The following is a 16,121-nucleotide window of genomic DNA, read 5'->3' on the forward strand; positions in this document are numbered from 1 at the left end:
CATTAGCAGGGTAAATATGTGGGGTTATGGGATAAGGACTGGGTGGGATTGTGGTTGGTGCAGACTCAATGGGCTGAATGGTCTCCTTCTGCACTGTAGGGATTTCTATGATTGGAATGTATACAATTCTGACAGGGCTGGACAGACTGCATGCAGGGATGTTGTTTCCTTTGGTTGGAGGGTCTCGAACAAGGGGGTCACAGTCTCAGGATAAGGAGTAGGCCATTTACGACTGAGATGAGGAGAAACATTTCACTCAAGAGGGTGGTGTACCTGTGGAATACTCTACCACGGAAGGCTGAGGAGACATGTTACTGAATATACTTCAGAAAGAATTGATAGATTTCTGGATTCTGAAGGTGTCAGGAGGTATGGTGTTGAGATAGAATCATAGAATCCCTACAGTACAGAAGGAGACTATTCAGCCCAATCCCACCCAGGCCCTATTCCCATAACCTCACACATTTACCCTGCTGATACCCCTGACACTAGGGTCAATTTAGCATGGCCAATCTTTGGACTGCGGGAGGAGATCAGAGCACTCAGAGGAAACCCATGCAGACACGGGGAGAACACAGACAGTGACCCGAGGCTGGAATTGAACCTGGGTCCCTAGCGTGTGAGGCAGCTGTGCTAACCACTATGCCACCGTGCCACCCATAAGGAGGATCAGCCATGACCATACTGAATAGTGGAGCAGGCTCAAAGGGTCGAATAGCCTACTCCTGCTCCTTTTTTATGTTTCCACATGGTGCTAGCCACTTAAGATATTGTTTTATGCTGATGTATCCAGTTAATAACAACCCATTAGAGCTGGCTAGATGCTGAAATTATTGAAATAAACAGGAAGCACAAAACAAGCATTCATTTTCGTCAGAGTTAACCTGTGTGCCATCGCTCTAGGGACTTCATGAATTCCCTGTAGCAGAACCCTGACGTGACATTGCTCCCCAGTGAGCTGGTACACATTGGCCCAGGTCTTCAAGATGCCAGATGGCCAAGGCACAGAGGAACCCTCGAGGATGTGCGAGGGGACCCCCTCGGATGTGCCCACATAAGGGCAACATGGAAATTGTCCAGGGAGTTACAACTTCAATTGGACAATTACCATGCAACTGGAACACTCCAAGACTTCAATTTAAATTTGGAGGCTTCAGATGGTTCCGACTCATTTCGCAGAATAGTTACCCCAAAAAAGTTAGAAGGATTAAAACCAGTTCAAACTCCTGGGTAACTAAACTACTGACCACTTGGTTCCCCACAGGACCCCGACTAATCCCCCAACACCCCTGACCACCTGATGACCCCCCTCACTCTGACCTCACCAACCACCTGATTACCCTTACCTCCTGACTACCCCCCCCCCCCCGCCTGCTCCTCTCCACCTGACTATCCCCACCTCAACCTTTTCTCTGCCACCCCCTCAACTCCCCTCAAACTCCCAACAAAGCTCACTTGACCCACCCGCCCCTCATCTTGCACACCTACCTACCTCCTTTCAATAGTTTGCCAAAGTTGTTGGGATATTTAAACTTACTTGAATAAGGCAGTCGGTGATGTAAAAAGAGGACATAGCTTGGCTTCTCTCTACGCTACTCCAGTCCAAGGGAAGGACTTCAGAACCAGTATGCTCCACATTTTTCAGCCGGTCCAGGTCGGAGGTCCGGAGAGCTCCAGTGTAGGGAAAGAAAATAGAAAAGTGGCAATCCAACAGAGAATGCCACTCCACGGAAGAATTGCTCCAAGCTATCCTTACACCAGCCTGGTTGAGGTTTGCAGGGGAGATAGGTTGTGGGCCCCCAGTGGAAAATGAAAAGTATTTGGGATCCTTCAACCTGTGAAGGATTCTGATTTGAAGAATACTCTCTCTGATTTAACTACAGATGGGCTCTAGTCTGTTTTGGCCCGAATTGTTGGCTGTCTACTTTTAGCCTTAATCAAAAAAAGAATGAATAGGCCCCATTGGGGTAACCACATTTTCATTTACCTGCCATCCTGATTTTCAGTATGAATGGCAGTGGATGGACAGGCATCACCACCATAATTTATAACAGCAAAAGTGGCGTTTCAGTTAATCTGGGTCCACACTTTCAGTGCTACTCAGATGAGCCAGCAGTACAGTTCGACTTTCTACTCTGGAATCACCCGTTGGGAGCACACTATTCTCCATGGTGGATCGCGGAAAACGCCATATCACAGTTAGAAAAAAGGAGTGCTATTCCAGCTGTGGTATCTGAGTGATTAGTGACCACCGGGTTTGAACAATAAACTAATAATTAGAACAACTATAACTGTGTACAGAGTGCAAGGATGTGCTACCGACCTCGACAGCTCCAGGATCGATTCACATGACTTTCTGAAACTACGTCCCTTTACAGGGGCTTGCGACTACACCAACTTAATGGAAATCTATTTAATTAAACTAGAAAATCAATGTCAGCATCTTGCAACACTACATAGATTTGAACATTATATTAGTTAAGAGCTAAATCTTACCCAAAAATAACTTACCTAGTGTACGTGTTCATTGGCACATTTAGCAAGCACCTTTGTAACATTTTAACAACTGGAAAATATGCTTACATTTTATTTTAACTGTTTATACTGAATCATTCAAAAATATGTTTTAACATCTTAAATTGACAATTAATGCAAATACAGTGTTAAGAGAAATCAAAAGAGAAGAATGAGACTTCATTTTTTACACACAGAGTGCATATTTGCATTTCACCTTTTGGGATTTTCTTAGATCACACAATAAGCTGTATCTTCCATGATGAAGAAAAGTTGAAAAGTGAATTGTGTGGTCAATAGTGCGCAATGCTTCACATTTCTGCTGTGCAACCGGTGTCAAAATATACACACATTTAGAATAAACATCACCATTGCAATAGACCAGAATTGAAAAACTCCAGAAACAGATGTGACAGCCTGAAAAACAGTCTCGTCACTTCAAAGTGTAAAGTGCGATGTCAAAGAACTAATACGCCTTTTTTTTGTTTAACTTCAGCATTTAGTGCTTTAACTCAGATTTCATCAGAATTATCTTTTTTTGCAACTAATTTCCCCTGATTGGAATGTAATAGCTTTTGGCTACTGAAAACAATGTGAACATTCTGAACAGCATGATTTCTTACTCAATTCTTTCCATTCTTCTCTGTGGAAAAGCCTCTTCCGGATTGTTGCTGGTTAGCCTCACTTTTATCCTCCCATGTTTGGCAGTTAAATTGGAGTTAGGAACTAACCCACATCATTTCTGCAATAATCTGACCGACACGAATTGTAAATTGCCGGTGGCAAAAGAACAGTGGGTCAAAGCCAACAAGTTTTTCCTCAATAAGCAGGTTAGTCTCCGATATGTAATCGAGGCCCAATCTGTTGTTTTAACCTGAGCTCTGTGTGTGGCAGCAGCATTAGATTTCCTGTCAGATCAAACAAGTTCAATTAGTTCCATTGTGGGTCAGATGAAACAAGTGTGCTCCCAGGCTGTTCAAAAAGAACATAGGCCACTCCAATCCTGACCATCACCGCCAACTCCTCCCCACTGCCACCCTTTAATGCCAAGCTCATTGCCTCTTGCTGTCTCTTCAGATGCTGCTCACCCACTTATAGGCCACTTGATAATGGCATTGGGTACTCCGCAAGCGTACAAAAGCAAAATACTACAAATGGATCTGATGAAAAGGTCATCGGTGTGAAATGTTGGGGGGAATTTTCCTGTCCTGTCTGCCACGGGAATCGTAGCGGGCGGGGAGCGGACCACACAAAGGTCCATTGACCTCGGGCGGGATTCTTCTGTTTTGGGGTGAGTGCGGCTGGAGAATCCCACCCATTAACTTTGTTTTTCTCTCTCCACAGATGCTGTCTGATCTGCTGAGTATTTCCAGCATTTTCTGTTTTTATTTCAGGCATCGAGTATCAATGGCATTCTACCCATCTGATCTTCAACTGTCTGTCAGTCACTCATTTTAAGAACTGAGATGGGAGTCCGTTAGCACATTTAGCAAGCATCTTTGTAACATTGTACTGACTCTGGAAAATAAAGCTTACATTTTATTTTACTTGTTTATATTGAATCAATAAAACTTAAGTTTTAACATTTTAAAATTATTATGCAAATACAATATGAAGAGAATTCTAAGAGCTTCATTTCAGGCATTTCCCCATCCTCTGTATTTCTACTGGGACAATGGAAAAAATCATAGCATTTCATTGCTTTTTGTTGGGTTGGAGATTACAACACCACATTAAGTAATTGAACAGAATACTTAGTAGAGGTAGTAACAATTTGATTTAGAAGGAATTTACTCATTAAAAGAAAATTCGCAAGAGCAACTACAGTGAAAATGGTGCAGCCGCTCGTGGGTTTAATTTATAAAATATCTGTTTGTGATTTTCCTAGTTAATTTATAAGTTGAACACTACAATTCAGCATGACTACTCTGAAGTGGCTCCATTTATCTGCAGCTTTCCTCAGAAATAAATGACAAGTACCATCTTCACATTTTGAGTGCAATGGCTTAGAATCAGATCAAAATGGATTTCACACATTCATCAGATAACCTTTAATGGTCAAATCAAACAGCAACTCGATTAAAAATAATTAGTGTCAGCATTATGTCATGAGGAAGAATTGTATCTTACCAACTAAGTTAGCCATTAGCTCAGCTATGCATTCATCTGCCAAAGCCCAAGGAAAGGCACCAACAAAATGTCCATGGCCACCTCTGCAAGATAAATGAAATGCAGTTAGAAAGAAAGGGCAGAAATTAATGGCTCCATCACAGTGGTGATGGTGGCGGGTGGAGGGGGTGGGGGGTGGTGTGTGGAGAGGGGGAGTGGCTAGTCTTTGCTTGGTTCCTGGACCCAACAGTGTCATTTCTGGGGGCATCCATCTTCTCAGTCCAATCGTGATAACACTGGAATGATTGTCTCCTTGTGGCTTCAAAAAGTAAGAAGTCTCACAACACCAGGTTAATACCACAGCACCACGACACACGACAGCACAGAGTCGCAGAGCAGAGACTGATAGCCAAGTTCCGCACACATGAGGACGGCCTCAACCGGGATCTTGGGTTCATGTCACACTATCTGTAACCCCCACGACTTGCCTGGGCTTGCAAAATCTCACTAACTGTCCTGTCTGGAGACAATACACATCTCTAACCTGTGCTTAACGCTCTCTCCACTCACATTGTCTGTACCTTTGAGACTTGATTACCTGTAAAGACTCGCATTCCAACCATTATTATGTAAATTGAGTTTGTGTCTTTATATGCCCTGTTTGTGAACAGAACTCCCACTCACCTGACGAAGCAGCAGCAAGCGCTCCGAAAGCTAGTGGCTTTCGCTACCAAACAAACCTGTTGGACTTTACCCTGGTGTTGTGAGACTTCTTACTGTATTTACCCCAGTCCAACGCCGGAATCTCCACATCATGGCTTCAAAAAGTATCAGAGCTTTTCTGTTCCTCCAGAGAACTCAGTGTGGCATTTTTGGAAGGTATGATTGTGGATGTTGTATTTGGTCTGTGACTGCACCTTCCACCTGATGGTCTCTTATCTACACCTTTTGCATAGGTGACTACGGGATTTCCATAGTAACTTCATTGCAGCCTATTTGTGACACTAATAAATAAATTTAACCTTCTGGTTACCTGTAATCTGTGTCCTTAAAATGGGTTTGTCCACTCTCCCTGACCTGTTTGCAGGGCTGGTGGGGTACTTGTTATTGATAAGGCTTATGTTTCCACCTCAGTGTCAAGTGATGTTCTGTAGCCTGGTCAACTGTAGATCTCCAAAGGGTGTGGGCAGTTGTCTGATGCTCCCTCGTCATTCTGATATTGTGCTATCGTAGAGTGTGAGTCTTTCCAGAAATGCTGCACCCTTGGTTGCATCTTCATAATTTCCTTGGATTTCAGGAGAGTCACCAGAGGTTTATGGCCCATCTCAATCCTGAATTATAAGATCATTAAATAACCTGAAATTTTACAAGTCCCTGTCACTGCTAGTGTTCCCTTTTCAATCACCGCAGAACATTTTTCAGTTTCAATAAATGGTCAAGAGTAGGGTTTCTCAAACTGGGTTCCACAAGACTCATCCAGGGAATCCACAGTAGGTTCAACAGTTTTAAATTTGAAAGGTATCTGTCCTTCCCGCTCTTCCAACCACAGACGGGTTTCACACTGCACTGGCTTCTGGTAGGCGCACTGGTCAGCTTATCAACACCAAAGTACTGAGAAGCCAGCCTTGGATAAGTCACAGGCAAGGTTGAGAGCGAGATCAAAGGCAACTGGACAGCGGAACCAGGTAGGTCGCATCCACGGGGCAGGAGGGGCCAGGGCTCTGGGGGCCGACGCGGAAGAACAGAGAGAGGGGTGTGTAAATGTGCACGTATGTGTGTGTTTGAGAGAGAAATGTGACTGTGCGCGCACATGAGAGAGATGAGAGTGTGTGCACATGAGAGAGAGGTGAGTGAGTGTGTTCATGAGAGTGTGATGAGTGTGTGTGGGAGAGAGGTGAGTGTGCATGTTTGTGTGTGCTTGTGCTTCTTTTGAGTGTGAATCTTTGTGTGTATTTGTGCGTGTGTGTACGCGCGTCTGAAATGAGAATCCAGCTCTCCAGTTGCGTTCCCAGTATTAAATGAACCTGTGAGCAAAAGATCAGCTTCACTCCTCCCAGTAAAATGACAAAAATGGAAGACGTGTAAGTATTTATGAAATAAAAAAAGTCATAATTATAATAAATGAATAAGTAGGAAATAGAAACATTTTTTATAAATTTGTTTTTGTATGTTTGTACCTAGTGCAAATATAAAACTTTTTTTTGTCACTTAACTCTCCAATGTAATAAGAATGTTATGGTTTCCATCAGAACTCTTGGGAGGGCAAAAGGGCTCTGTGGCTGGAAAGTTTGTGAAGCCCTGATTGAGGCATAGTAAACATTTTCTTTCCCTCTGATTTTGTAACAAAACGGCTTCAAGATCGGTGATGCCTGAGTTGCCACTTAATGTCAGCAGTTTGGGGTCAGAGTGTACAAGCATGTCCAAAGTGACAGGCAGCTCTTTAATCCTGTCAAAGGCATTCTTCTGCTCGACTCCCCAATAACCACAGCTGTACTTTTCTCAGCATATCTTGTAAAGGTTCGTTGATGGCAGACAGATTTTGGATGAATTTCCCCATCTGATTGACCATGCCTAAAGATCGTTGCATGTCAGCAAATCTTCTGGGACTGTGGAAATTATTTAATCATCTTGTTTTCTTTTGGAGGTCTACTGTTACACCGTTTTGATGTAAAATATGGCCTTGAACTCTGATGATGATTTCCTAAACTCGCACTTCAGCATGAGGCCTGCTTGTTCAAGCACTTGTAGAACCTCCCTGACTCTACGATCGTGTTCTCCTTTGGTAGCACCATGATGAGCAAATCATCCATGCGGCAAATAATTCCTTCTCTGCTTTCGAGGATGTTGGACAGAATCATTTCTGGCACAGGAGATAAGCGAAAGGGAAGTCAACTGAAACAAAAGCAACTGATAGGAGTGAAAAATGTAGTCACTACCCGTGATTCTTGATGAAGGAAATCTGCCAAAATCTGTTGCTGGCATCCAGCTCCATAAAAACAAACTCTTTTGGACAACTTCAACAGAACACATCAGGGGGGCATTTTCCTGTCCTGCCCATTACAGGAGTCATAGCAGTTGGTGCGGGGGGGGGGGGGGGGGGGGGGGCATGCAATGACCCATTGACCTCGGGTGGGATTCCCCAGTTTTGGGGGCGAGCGTGGCTGGAAAATCCCGCCCATCAGGTGTATCTCTCTTTGACCAGCTTTATTTAGCTGTGTCAGGTCAACGCATAGACTGATTTTCCGTGATGCAGCGTCCTGTCAATTTGTGCTTTCACTTTTTCAATCAGCAAATGTGGTACCGCCCCCCGCCCCCCGCCCCCCCCCCCTTAGGGTAAATAAGCTGACAGGTTTGGCATCTGGAATGGAGCAGTGTGATACTCACTTTTGAGCATTCCCTGTCCCCAGAACAACCGGGGAAATGCTTTCTGAAATATGGCTCGACTATCATCCTCTGTTACCTTTTCAACACTTGGTGGAAGACCAAGTCCTGAACACACTACCCTCCTAACAGAGAAAGATGCTGATTCAGTAGGATATCAAGGCACAGTGGAGTTTGCACATTCTCTACATGTCTAGGTGCGTTTCCTTTGTGTGCTCCGGTTTCCTCCCACAGTCCAAAGAGATGCAGGTTAGGTGGATTAGCCAAGCTAAATGTGCGGGTCATGGGGATAGGATGGGGAGGAGGGGGGTTGGTGCCCTGCAAACTGTTCAGCCTTCTCTAACATTAAAGCCTCCTTGGTTTGCAAAATGTCCGCTCGTCCATCGTTAAGCATGCCAACTATAGTGTGGTTGCAAATTAACTTGTGCTTTAAAGCTCCATAACTGCAACTGCTGGCCAGACGATATAAGTTATTAATGAATAAATCAGTGGCATCATCCAGTCTGTGGCTCTTTTGGTTGAATCTCACCTGTTCAATAACCAGATTCCTCTTAGGTCTGAACTAATTATCAAAGGCCCTCAAAACCTCCTCATAGGATGCCAAAGTCACTGCATCTTTTTGTCTTGCTAGGAAATCATCAGCTATAGCCTCAAACATGTATAGAAGGATACCGACTTGGTGTTTTGGTGCCTTTTTGTAAGCCGGAAGCTGTTTGGTGCCTTTCAAACCGCCACCACTAGGACTGCCATCATTGTCTTTGCTGCAAACTTTTGATATGTTGGAAAGGCCGTGGAAAGGGTAATGTCTGTTCAATGATTGCTGACATCAGACATGGTTCACTGTCCCAAGGTATGTTTTAGTTTTGTTCTTCTTCATTGCGATGTTGAGCTGTTCCAAGCTCTTCCCCTGTGGATTACCAGTCTATGGTCTAGTTTCTTAAACTGCAACCTCCAGCGCTGCCACCATGTGTTATGTTGTTTCACTTACCCAATGAGTGATTTGGAGGTAGTCAGTATATCACTTTTGTTGAAACTATTTATTTACACTATTTACAAATACTTCATGATAAGTATATTGTTCTCTGGAATATTCTGTATCTTGCTTTTTGGTCATCTGATATTGATGTTTTGCTTACATGCTCATTGAACATTGTTTTCTAACATAATCATTAACATTCTACTCTCCAACCACAACCACTAATATGTGTTTAAAACATCACTTATCTGAATTTGGAGCAGGGAGATGCAGGAGCTCCTGCTGGTTCCACATGAAAATAATGGGGCTGCTGCTAGCCACTACTAAACCTGCTTCACCAAGCTCACTCACTCCACACCTCACCAAGCAACTTCCCAATCATCCCAATGTCCTGAAAACCTCCTTCCTCATCTATGACCTTTGATTTAACAGTTTCCTGACAATAGAAAAGGACCTATTGTTAGAAAAGCAGAGTTAGTTTTAAGGGATTTATATTTGTATGGTCAATATTAGAGATAAGGTATAGTCTCAGGGAGGTTTAATTTAATGTTTCCGTGTTTTGCAAGGAAGCTGTTGATTAGCTTTCAGACTGAGGAAACAAAGGGCCTGATTTTACCATTTTGATTCTGAATCTGGGAGTGTTTCAGAATCCAATTTTTAGACCTGTTTCTCAGGCGCCCCCATGGGCACTCTGCCTGAAAAAAAGCAGTGATTCTGAATCGTGCTGCAGAAGCCTGTGGCCGGGTCTTATCGCGCCCGAAATGCTGCTGCTCCGATCGGAGCCTCCAACTGCGCATGCGCAGTAAAAAAAATAGAAAAATGCTCCTATTCCAGGCTGAATAGTGCCTCCCCCCTGGCCTCCACAGACATTGCCCCACCCCCACAAGACAACTGTCCCCCTTATCCCGTGCACTCCCCCATGCTACCCAGACTGATCGCGGTCCCCTGGCCCACTTCCTCCCCCCCTTCCACCGATCGCATGCAGAGTGGCAGGAACCCCTGCTGCCCCCCCCCCCCCCCCCCCCCGCCAGAGAGCGATTTGACCCAACTCCTTCCTCCCCCACCAGAGAGTCATCTGACTCGCCTCCTTCCTCCCCCCCACCAGAGAGCCATCTGACCCACTTCCCCCCTCCGCCCCCCCTCCCCACCCCACCACCGATCCAAGTCAGGGAGCCGCCGGAAGCTCTGAACTTAACTCCTCAGAAGCTGGAGCAGCCGAATCGGACCTTTGCAGACCATGTCTGTTTCACGTTGAATCTGGACGGGTGAATGCTGTGGTAAAGGGGGGAGTGCCAGTAAGTTTGGGCATCCAGCCTATTAAGTCAATTTAAATGCATGCAAATGCATTTAAATTGCCATTGCACCCGTTTCGGGGGCGGTCCCGATCACGGCCATTTTAGGCACTTGATAAAGGGGGAACGGGCTTGGAGGCGGTCGCAGATCGTGCTATTCACCTCAGGCCTGACTTTACCAAGTTGCACAACTTGATGGTAGAATCGGGCCCAATGGGCCCAATTTTACCATTTACATTTGAAGTGCCGAATCTGGGCGTAGTACAGATCCGACTTAGAAATCCACTTTCAGGCGCCCCCATACACTCTCAGCCATCTCCAGTCCGATTCGCGCTGTGGGCGGGGCTTAGCGCTGCCGGAACGATCGGAGCTCTGAACCGCGCATGCGCAGTTGGAAAAAACATCGAAAAAGCGCGCCCGTCATATCACTACCAGGCCGGATAATCCGGCACAAGGCCCCATCCCACTTACACTCTGATGGCTGTGTGACACCCCCTCTCCCTCCCCTGTCGCTAATCATTGAGGCATGGATGCAGCTAAGGCAAGGCGGGCCACCTTCTTCCTCCCAGGAGGACGCAGACCCAGGGGGGCTGATGGCCATGCGGCCTGGGAGGCAGTTGCCGCCTCGGTCAGTGACAGGGCAGTGGCCCCCCGAACCGCGAGGCAGTGCCGGAAAAAAATCAGTGACCTTATCCGTGCAGCAAGGGTGAGTGCTGAACCCCATTCAGCATGCTCCCCCATATCTCCCCCAGATCCCCCTATTTCCAGCACCGTGCAGCAAGGGTGAGTGCTGAACCCCATTCAGCATGCTCCCCCATATCTCCCCCAGATCCCCCTATTTCCAGCACCCTGCATGCTTCCAGCTCCTGACCCCCAAGCACCTCCTTCCTTTCCCCCCAATGAGCCCCACTGTGTTTGCCCTCAAAGGGTCACCATCTGATTCTCTGCATGAGTCACGCCACCATTTATTTCATGGTTCCTTCTGTCTCCACAGAAGAAGACCGAGCACAACTCGCATGAGAGGGTGAAGACAGGGGGTGGTGAGCCAGACATCCAGCTCCTCACCCCGTCCGAGGAGTGGGCGCTGGAGCTCACCAGAGAAGGGGAGATGCGGGCTGTCAGCAACAGCATGGTCGGTCTGCCATCCAGACGTGAGTATCTGTCATTCCTACACTCACGTTGAGGCAACTTCTTGGGGGCACGAGTTTCGGGTGCAAGGAGCAAGGTGTAAAAGAGACGTATGAGGCATTTCATTTGCATTGAGAGGATAGTGGGTGCCTGGAACTCACTGCCTGGGGAGGTCGTGGAAGTGGAAACTATAGGGACATTTAAGGGGCATCTCTACAGTTATCTGAATGGGATGGGAACAGAGGCATATGGGGGCAAACAAATCAGATGGGCAGTCTGGTCGCTACAGGGTTGGATGTCCGAAGGGCCTGTTCCTGTGATGTGATTGTCTGGGTTCAGTGTTCTATGTTCAAGGGAGCCATGTGATTCATGTGTTTGGCATCCTGGATTCCTCTCCCTCCCTTGCACTTAACCTTGTGTCCTTTGTTTCAGGGACAGATCCTGACACCCCAGGGCCTTCTGGACCGCAAGCCCTGGCTACTGCTCCCATTCATCCTGGGAACGATAGCTCGGACGAGTCCTCGGAGGATATGGGTGAAGGGACCTCCGAGGGTGGCACCGTTTATCCGTCAGCTTCTACCTCACAAATCACCATTGCAGAAACAGACACGTCAGTGGGTCCAGTTAGTGTTGAGGCTTCTGTGTCACTCTCTGGTGAGCACGACACATCTGCTGATATACATCGGGTGGAGGAGGAAACATCTGAGGCCTTTGGCATATGGGGCCTTGCTGGAGGACACAGCTGGCCCCAGGCTACATGCTGGGCCTCTGAGATCACTCCTCCCTCAGCTGCTGGAGATGCAGCAACAGAGCCAGGGAAGGCAGGAGGGGCTGAGGGCCACGCTGGACAAACTGCAAGGCTGCTGGGAGGAGTCCCAAGGCTTTCAGGCGGACCAGTTATTGCCTGTCATGCATGCTTCCAATGCCAACACTGCAAGGGTGGCGTCTGCAGTGGAAAGCCTGGGGCAGGGGATCCTCACCATGGGTGGCAGGCTCCAAGCATTGGCTGAGTCACAGCAGGCCACAGCGGAGGGACTGAGCAGGCTTCTTGAGATTCTGCGGCCCATGGCTGAGAAGCTTGAGAGCTTGCAGGAGACCCAGAGGGACAGCACTGAGACACAGCGGGCAATGGCAGCAACCCTTGAGAAGGTGTCCCAGTCTCAGAGGGCCACAAGTGAGGGCTTGCAGAGCATGGCCCAGTCTCACAGGGCACTTGCTGCAGCCATTGAGAGATGGCCCACGACTCAAGTGGCCATTGTGGAGGGGTCGACCACCATGGGTAGGACGCAGGTGGTCCTCCAGGACTGGCAGTGCCAGGTGACGCCGGAGCTTCTGGAGCTCACTGCAGAAGCACCAGTGTCCCATGGAGTGACCCAGGGGCCAAAAGGGACCCCAAGGGAGGAGGAAGGGCACGAGCCCACGCCGGGGCCTTCCAGCCAGGAGACTGTGGCTATGGCAACACTTTCTGACTCCCCCCTTCCTGACACTGGGGCATCTCAGGGGCAGCAGGATGAAGAGGGTGTCATGGAAACATCCCAGACACCTGGAAGCCGGCCAGGGCCTCCAGAGGACGCCTGCCACCCGCATCACAGGCCACGGGGCGAGGTCGGCAGCTGGCCCCCTCCACCTCCGATGTACATTCTGGGGAGTCACTGAGGCGTAGTGTGAGGCAGCGTACGGTTAGGAAGTTGTAGTTGCACTGAGATGGCACGGGTGAAGGGCTGCACTAGTTAGAAAGCACTGTAGGCACCTTAGTGTTTTCTTTTCATAAGTTTCTGTGTTTCACCAGCTTATCTGAACGCCTTTATTGTAAATAAATGTTTTTTCTCCACAACCACCTGCGAATAGGTTGTTTCGAATAGGATTCCTGCCCCATTGACAATCACCCGATGGATGCCTCATGGTGATATCAGTTGGGGTGGCCCCTCAATGCTGTGTCACTGAGAAAAGGAAGCCATTGGTCTCTCATACCCCACGAGCGATGACCTCCCGTCCCCCAACCCACCAGCCCCAGGGTCCTGTATGGGGGTTTCGGATCCCTTACCCACTAGACAGGTATGGGCCCAGGTGCTGGCGTGCATGTGGATCTCAGGCAGGAGTCAGACCGGTTTGCATCAGGGCATCATCAGAATGGTGCTTAGCGAGTCGTCATCACCCTCCTGCCTGGAAACAATATCGTGAGCACAGAGTACCCAGGCCCAGCACTCTGGTGTGACAATATGTAGGATAAATGGAAGGCATTTTTCGGGGGTGGGGGAGGGGGTGGGAATGGAACCCACAATCACCATCCCCTAGCGACTGAACCGCCTGGTTATCCCTCGCCACCCTTGCCATGCCTCAGCTGCGCTGCCAGCCCTGCACCACCTGGCAGGTGTTCCAAGGTGCTCTCATCCTCCTCTTCCTCTTCCTCCCCTTCCTCCTCCTCCTGCTGGTCATCCTGTCCAGTGACGGCTGGCTGGTCATTCTCCACGTCCTCTTCCTCCTCCAAGAGGTCACCTCGCTGCAGAGCCAGATTGTGCAGGGCACAGCACACCACCACTATGCGGGAGCAGATCAGGGGGCTGTACTGGAGGGCCCCTCCGGATCGGTCCAGGCACCGGAATCGCACCTTGAGGAGCCCAATGCACCTCTCTACCGTCACGCGGGTGGCCACATGGGCCTCATTATAGCCGGTCTCCGCTTCAGTCACAGGCCTCCGCACAGGCGTCATCAGCCATGTCTGAAGCGGGTAACCCATATCACCCAGGAGCCACCCCCGCAGCCTGGGCTCCTCCTCAAATGCTTGCGGGATGTCCGACTTCCTTATAATGAAGTTGTCATGCACGCTGCCTGGATGTCTGGCGCAGACGTGCATGATGGTCATATTGTGGTCACACACGATTTGTACATTCAGGGAGTTCCTATTGACGAATCATCGGGGATTCTGTAGGGGGGCTCTGAGGGTGACATGGGTGCAGTCGACCACCCCCTGCACATTCAGCATCCCCGCAATTGCAACGAACCCCGCAGCCCGGGCTTCCTGATGGGCCGGGTCCAGGTTGAATTTGATGTCCTGTCCAGCCCGGGCAAACAGGGCTTCAGTGACCTGCTTGACACAGGTGTGGACTGAAGACTGGAAGATGCCACAGACATCTCCACTCGGGCTCTGGAAGGCCCCAGTCGCATAGAAGTTCAGAGCAGCTGTCAATCTGACAGCCACTGAGAGTGGGTGCCCCCCCCTGCCCCTAGGCGCCAGGTCCTGCAACAGGTTGCACAGGTGTCGCACGGTATCCTTTCGGAGTCGGAGACGTCAGCGGCATACGGTGTCCCACACCTCCTCGAAGGACACTCGTGCAAGGAACTGCCGGGGTCTCTGCTCCCTCCTTCTCCGAAGCCCCCGCTCTGGGTGAATGGCGGCCACCTCCTGCCTCTGATGGTTGTCTCCCTCCGGTCCTGCAGGTGGTACGGCCCGGGCCTCCTAGGCCCGCAGTTCTTCCTCCATGTCCTCCTCCTCAGCTCCAGCAGCAACCTCGATTGTTTGCATTGCAAAAGCCATCTCTTCACTCTGAAAGGTGTGTGTGTGTGGGGGGGGAGAGGGGGGGTATTGGGGGGAGGTGGAGATGAACAAATGTTGGAGTCATGCAACGCTGCTTTCCCCTAGCAGACCGACAATCACACAGTCACAGCCCCCCCATGCCCCCAATCCCCCCAGCCACATGCTCCACACAGTCACAGCCAGCCCCCCCATGCCCCCCAATCCCCCCAGCCAGATGCTCCACACAGTCACAGCCCCTGGTAACATTGAGAGGCTGCAGCAGTGCTATCTGCAAGGGCTTTGTGCACATCCTTCAGCCTGAAGTGAGCTGCGGTGCTCGGACCCAGCAGCACTGCAGGACCCGAGGTCAGTGCTGAGACCCGGGTCCGTGCTGCCAGACAAACATCGGAGATCGTGCACAGCAACGGCCCCCCCTCCCCCCCACCGCACTCGCAGAGCCGCCACCGACCCGAGACAGCGAAATGGCCGCAACAACAGGACACCCGTTAGTAGCGGAGAGCTTTCGGACGCCATGCACCTACCTCCCCGCCAACCATCACTGAGGAAGTGCCTGATTCAGACTTTTATGCAGCAGGTCCCTAAAAGCGCGGTTCTGGATTGGTAAACGCGGTGGTAAAGGGGGAAATGCTGATAGAGTTGGGTGGGCAGTTCATTAATTCAATTTAAATGCATGCATGGATCCCCGCCATTCGCGGGTCTCGGTAAAGTGGCGGTCTGCGCGGATGCAGGTGCAGATCACGATAAAGGCCTCACACCCGACTTTACCACGATTTCGCAACCGAAAACGGGCGCAAATTGTTGGTAAAATCCGGCCCAATGTGTCTGTGGGGTTTTATTTCATTATCTCAGCTGAGACTCTTCTATTTTAGAGTTTTGGAATGCAGACTCCCGAGAATTGTCTGGCAAACTGTTGGAAGAGCAGACGGCTTCCTTTGTCTTAAACTCTCGCAAAAACCGAGTCAGTTCAGTTGGAGAGAAAGGATGGGCTTCTCAGGTATGCTGGAAGCTGGAGCCTTATAATGAAGTAATCTTGTCAAGGCTAGTGCTCCTCAGAGAAAATTAGAAGAGAACTAGTAGAAGGTCTAGGGATCTAGAGAGTTGTAACAAGAGGATTTCAGGAAGTCTGAAACTCAGTGATCAAAGACTACTGGAGAAAAGCTTCTGCTCAGCGAACCAGGAAAAGTTA

At 49.0% G+C, this 16,121-nt stretch overlaps 1 protein-coding gene across 3 annotated transcripts in view; it reads right to left on the reverse strand.

The window, feature by feature from the left end:
• kynu (kynureninase) overlaps positions 1-16,121 on the reverse strand; it is a 188,793-nt gene that overhangs the window by 115,723 nt on the left and 56,949 nt on the right. For all 3 annotated transcript variants that reach the window (XM_078228015.1, XM_078228017.1, XM_078228016.1), the window contains exon 4: positions 4,645-4,727. In XM_078228015.1, the coding sequence (XP_078084141.1) occupies positions 4,645-4,727 (83 nt within the window). The remainder of the gene's footprint in view (positions 1-4,644; positions 4,728-16,121) is intronic.

The sequence above is a fragment of the Mustelus asterias genome, chromosome 14 (genome assembly GCF_964213995.1).
Source record: "Mustelus asterias chromosome 14, sMusAst1.hap1.1, whole genome shotgun sequence".
NCBI lineage: Eukaryota > Metazoa > Chordata > Chondrichthyes > Carcharhiniformes > Triakidae > Mustelus > Mustelus asterias.